The sequence below is a fragment of the Loxodonta africana genome, chromosome 10, assembly GCF_030014295.1.
Source record: "Loxodonta africana isolate mLoxAfr1 chromosome 10, mLoxAfr1.hap2, whole genome shotgun sequence".
Classification (NCBI taxonomy): domain Eukaryota; kingdom Metazoa; phylum Chordata; class Mammalia; order Proboscidea; family Elephantidae; genus Loxodonta; species Loxodonta africana.
In genome coordinates this window covers 24,043,089-24,049,254 of record NC_087351.1, presented here as the reverse complement: position 1 = coordinate 24,049,254, position 6,166 = coordinate 24,043,089, and the positions used below count along the sequence as shown (strand labels likewise).

The 6,166-nt window shown below is 37.7% G+C and overlaps 1 protein-coding gene across 1 annotated transcript; it reads right to left on the bottom strand.

Moving 5' to 3' along the window:
* Positions 1-4,427: 4,427 nt before the first annotated feature.
* LOC100669730 (olfactory receptor 4F3/4F16/4F29-like) lies at positions 4,428-5,537 on the bottom strand. Its single transcript, XM_003423097.3, has one exon. The coding sequence runs from the start codon at positions 5,535-5,537 to the stop codon at positions 4,599-4,601; it is 939 nt and encodes a 312-aa protein (XP_003423145.2). The 3' UTR covers positions 4,428-4,598.
* Between the last annotated feature and the right edge of the window lie 629 nt (positions 5,538-6,166).

Below are 6,166 nucleotides of genomic sequence, written 5' to 3'. Positions count from 1 at the left end.
GAGTTTAGCACCTCCCTCAACTCTAACTTCCTGCATTTAATCATTCAAATTGTCACAAAACCACTTTATAGCCAATAAATTCCTGCCACCTCTAATTTAAAACCACCCCTTCTCTTTTCATAACTGTATATGATACAACTAATTTTCAACATCCTGTTATCCCTTTCAAATAACTTTTTTATGTACATAAATTCAACCAACTAAGGCATCCCTTAGCATTCTTTTAACAAGAATCCACAAAATAAATACCTTTTGTAATTCCTCTTAGGATCTTTTTCTCACCCACCTACACTCACCCAAATAAAAAAAATCACATTTCACAACCTTCTTCAAGTCCTTTCTTCATTCTACTTACACTCAGAGAATAAATTAATGGAAAAATTCTCAAAATCTAAAGCACCTAAGAGAGCAGTTGAAATAATATGATCTCCTGGAAGTTTTTCTGGTTTGTTTATTTTTTTAATTTTCCAAATCTTATATCAAAATAACATTATATTGAAATTTATATATTTATTCAGGATTTGTTGATCTCCAGGTTTTTTTTTTTCTTCTATTTACGTTTCTGTAGGATACTTCTCCATCTTACCCACTTGATGAGCTTCTAATAAATTTGCTTCTCTTTTCACAGAAGTTAATCAGTTTATACCTCACCTCTTTTGGAGCTGTCTTGAAAAGCTAACAGAGAAAAAAGTACAATAACCCTTCTTTTTCATTTGTTTTATTTTCATGTGTCATTAATGTGTCTAGCCTGTTTAAAGAGTGGCAGAGTGAGAATCATACAGCAGCAGCCGGTAACAGAGTGATTAATCATAGCCTGTACTTTTTTTTTTTTTTTTTTTTTTTTTTTTTGGTACTTAACTGGACATTTTCTAATGTCTTTCACATTACCTCAGCTACAGTATTGTTTTAGTTAAAAGTCAAGGTCAGTTTACATTTTCTGGTATCTCAATACACTTTTTCAAAATTATTCTCCTATATTATTCAATTCTTCACCCAGAGTCTGTCTGTTCTCATTCAAGACGACAGTCAAGATCTTTACGAGATGATTCATGTCCATGGCAATTCCAACAACAGAAGAATGTATGACTCTACAGTTACTCTTTCTATTGTTAAATTTATTTCCATTCTTCCATTTTACCTGAGCATCTTCATGGAGTCTGAGGTTTGCCTGTGTTCTTTTAACACAAACTGTCACAAAAACTCTTGTAGTTGAAGGAAATGAAGGTAATTAACAGTTCTACAGGACAGTGAGCAAGGGATACTGCAAACACAAGAGTTTAGAAGGCTCTCAGGGATCAAGGGACTTTGCCCCTAGAGACCAGCCTGGTTTGAACAAAACCCAAGGTTCTAAAAACTCATAATAAGGCACTAGAGAGGAAGAAGAAAATGAGAGTGTAATATTTCCTGCTTAATTTCTTTGTCACATTTTGTTGGCCTGTTACAAATATTTGAAGAACTATTTGAAAATAAATAAAACTAAAATAATTTTATTATACTCGTATCGATCATCTCTATAAGCCAATATGCTTAATCTTTGTACAGTTAAACAGGAGGAAAATGTGCAAATACTTCATTTTTTAAATAATCAGATACTGAGTAATTATGATTGTAATTTAGCTTTATACAAGCTGGCACCAGTGAAAAGACTTTAAAACTGAAACTACTGAAGTATTCACCAGTTGATGATATTAAAGTATTTATGTTACATCCATACTCCCAAATAATCTGAAGCTGCTATAAAAAATTTTCAGACCCTTTATAGTTAAAATATGCTTTTAAGTGAAACTTTGGGTAGCAAAAGATCATGGGCAGTACGTTCCTGAGCTTTTAAATACATCAGTATCAAGAGAAATGAACGATAAGCATTTTTCAATAAGTACTTCAGGGAGTGAGATTGCTAGGCAAGAAAACAGGGATTTTGACTTTAAATTTTGTATACTTGTATCAGCCAAGATGCTGCCAGGACACTCAAATTAGATAACTTGAGAAGAGCTAAATAATGGGAATGTTTATGAAGCTGGGGCAATGCGAGGAAGAACAAAGGAAGGAACTCTATCCCAGGCTAGTAACAGCAGGGATGTCTACCACTCCTAGGACAGAGGAGAGTTGTAAAAACCTCAAAATGAAGAGCTGAGTGGAGAGAACCATTGCAGAAAAACACAGCCAGCCCACTGTGATCCTGCAGAGAAAGGATAAAGGTAAATGACTCCATCTTTCTCACCATCATTTCTCATTTTGGCTTCTTTTTAGAGTTCCACATTGGCCAAACCAACCAGAAAACTGATACAAGGAAGAATATTAATGCAGTCTGTTCAAGTCGGGTTCCTGAGACACAAATTTGGATGGAGAATGGTCTTTTCCTGCTCGTTAGTTCATTGACATGTGAAGTTCACAGTGGTCTGGGGCCATTCTCAGCTGTGCTCTCTGGAACACTAGAATCTCCAAACCTACAAAATCTGTTTGCAAGAATAGGAAGCAAAATTTTCCCTTGTAGATTATTTAGCCTAATAGTATGAGTTCTTCCACCTAGGAGTCGTGCATTCCAGGTATGGGATTTTATTGTCACTGGTTTAGGGTATGTTGTGGTGGTTGTTAGGTGCTGTCGAGTCGATTCCAACTCATAGTGACACTATGTACAACAGAATGAAATACTGGCCAGTCCTGCAACAACCTCACAATCGTTGTTATGCTTGAGCCTGTTGTGCCAATCCATTTCATTGAGGGTCTTCCACTTTTTCACTGACTCTCTACCAAGCATATATACCAAGGGTATTTACAGCATCAAATAGGACAGCATCCCAAACTTGCTAAGGGTTTCTTTCATAGTTTATACAGAAACTGTAAGCATTTATACAGAAACTGTAACCATTCCATCACTCTATCAAGTCATTGGTTCCTGAGGAATACAGCACGAGGAAGTTAATAGAATCCTGTGAATGTAATTCAATTGTTATACTTTATTTCCTATAAAATACTTACCTATGAAAGAAATAAAATTTCTTCTGTTATGTTTAAATTATTATATTGTCACTCAGGTGAATAGGTAGTGATGGCAGAAGCATTTTTGCTCTCAGATACCTAAAATACTTCATTATCATCTCATACAAGTGACCAGTCATTTCTGATAACATTTTGATTTGCCATCTCAAGATCAGACCTTAAATTCACAAAAATAACAAAATAGATAAGGAGCCCAAAGAGATTTAGGAGACTATAGTGAATGCAGAGGGGCTGCTTAGTGGAGATAAACAGAACATCCCAAGTATGTCCTGCAGGGAATTTATCAGGGAGTTCAATATTTGCTTTTACCTACTGAGCCCCTCAATGATTTAGCCCAACAAATACATTTTCTCTAAGTTAGCAACTGTCTTCTAACTTGCTTATCTCTTTACCCACCATAAAGCAAAGAGAAACAAGGTCTCATTTATGAACTTGACCAACAGTTCCTTCAATTGACTGGGTGGTGACTAGAGTTTTTAAGAAGTAAAGGAAAGAGAAAAGAAAAATAAAAGAAAAAATAAAAAAGAAGAGAAAATTTCATAAAGACAAGTATTATTATTTGGAACTTTGCTCAGGTTCTATATGTTTGTGGGGAGGAGATAATATACTATGTTTCTTACTGTGGGTCACTATCACAAAGTGTGAAACCCACTGCTTTACACGACTCTCCCCTTACCACTTAGCCACTCTCTCCTCACTCACACTCCACAACTGAGGCCTTGTTACCAACACACACAAGTCCATTAGAACAAGAAGACTGCCAATAGTGTTATTAACTACAGTAGAGCAACTTAAAAGGGGCAGGAATAAAGGGAGGTTAGAGGGGAATAAGGGAAAGGAGAGGAGAAAAAAGAAAGGGGGAATGGGGAAAAAAAAACAGTACGGAAATCTGAAAGAGTGGAGGAAAATAAGAAGAAAAACCTCCTCACTCAGGGTAAGGAAGAAGGAAGAGCAGGAAATAGGAGGAAAAGGAAAATGCCATGGGTTTAAATATCATGCTGCTGGTCAGGGGGGAAAACCATGGAGTGCTCCTAGTTTTCCTTTCTATTCCAAGAACACCTCACACAGTTTGCACCCAGGTATGTACTCACTGGAGTCCCCTGTGTGAGCTCTTCAAGGTTCTGCCCTCTTTGCACAGCCCTGACAGAGACCCAAAGAGGGTATAAGGCAAGCAACAGATAACAGTTAAAAGACTCAGTTCAATCCTCTATCAGCAAATTCTTCATTAAGTACTGCCAGGAATTTCTGTCTGTGAGACAGATTACTGTTTAAAAAAGAAAGAGGGAGAGGTCTCCCTGTTCTGAGGGCCTTAAAGAAGCCTGCATATTTTGTATTTCTATTAATTACTTCTTGTAAGTATTATTCCTTAAGATCAAGCCACAAGATTACTATCATCTCTGGTTTATCAATACTTTATATGTAACCTTCTCTCTTTTCAGAAGAAAATGTCACTCACTCCTAAGTGAAAGAAGCAAAAGACTTGATGGCAGTATCAAAATAATCAAGCTAATGTAGGGCAAAAGAAGCTTCTGTATGAGTTTGGCCATCAACATAAGAATTTCAATACTGAATGGGCTCTTCACAATAATGTCAATCACTTAAGAGATCTTCCCGTAACTCACTAGCTGTCTGAGTACTCTCTGCATTGCCACCTGCATCTCCTGATTCCTGAATGTGTAAATGACAGGATTCAGGAAAGGAGTGAGAACTCCATCAAAGATGGCCAGAAATTTATGCAGGTGTGTGGACGAAGATGGCCATGTATAGAAGAATATCAAAGGACCAAAGAACAAAACTACCACAGTGACATGAGCTGAAAGTGTGGACAGGGCCTTCGATAAACCAGCTGAAGAATGTTTCTGAACAGTGAGAAGGATGATGATATAGGAAATGATCAGTATGAAGAAGGAACCCACAGAGATGAATCCACTGTTGGCCATGACCATGAACTCCAGTCTGTAGGTGTCTGTGCAGGCCAGTTTGATTACCTGAGGAAGGTCACAGTAAAAGCTGTCCAACATATTGGGGCCACAGAAAGGTAAGTTTACTACAAAAGCCAATTGAACCACAGAGTGTATAAGGCCAATCATCCAGGCTGACACTAAAAAGAAGATGCACATTCGTGGGCTCATGATGGTCAGGTAGTGGAGAGGCTTACAAATGGCCACATATCTGTCAAAGGCCATGACTATGAGCAGCACCATCTCCACACCACCAATGACATGGATGAAAAAGATCTGAGCAATGCAGCCACCAAAGGAGATGACTTTGCGTTTTCTGAAAAGGTCATAAATCATCTTGGGAGAAGCAATAGAAGAACCACCCAGGTCAATGAAGGAGAGATTGGCCAAAAGGAAGTACATGGGTGAGTGTAAGTGTGGATCCGAATTCACAGTGAGCATAATGAGGGAGTTTCCCATCAAGCTTGCTACATAAAGCATGGAGGAGAACACAAAGAGGATAACTTGTATCTCCCAGGAACTGGAGAGTCCCATGAACACAAACTCTGATACCACAGAGTGATTTGTTCCATCCATTGACTCTAAAAGAGGGAAATGGAAAGAAATATAAATTATGAGAATTATATTAATATACTAGAATGATAAAAATCAAAATTATGAAAGCCAGTCTTCACAATGGCTGCAACAATGGGCTCAAATGAAGCAATGATTGTGAGGATGATATAGGACCGAGCAGCATTTCCTTCTGTTGCACATAGGGTCCCTATGAGTAGGAACCAACTTGGCGGCCCCTAACAACAACTTCTGCACTTTGGCATTTCATCCAGCCTAATATGATCATGGACCCTAAAACTGTGATCACACAGAGAAGTTGGTTGCTGCCATGTGGAGCTGCTCTCTACCACCAAGTTCACTCTGCATTTAACATCTAAGAAGGTTAATTTGTTGTTTCAAATTTGTCCACCTATTATTGTTAGTTGCCATTGAGCTGGTGCTGACTCATGGAGACCTTATGTATAACATAAGGCTGTAATATCCTAAAACTTCTAGGATATAGTACCCAGTTATTTAAAAGCACTAATCTTGTTGTTGCTGCGAAGGTATTTTGTAGATGTGTTTAAAATCTACAATGAGTTGACTTTGTATAAAGGCAATTACCCTTGATAATGTGAGTAACCTGTCATCCAATCAGTTGAAGGCCCTAA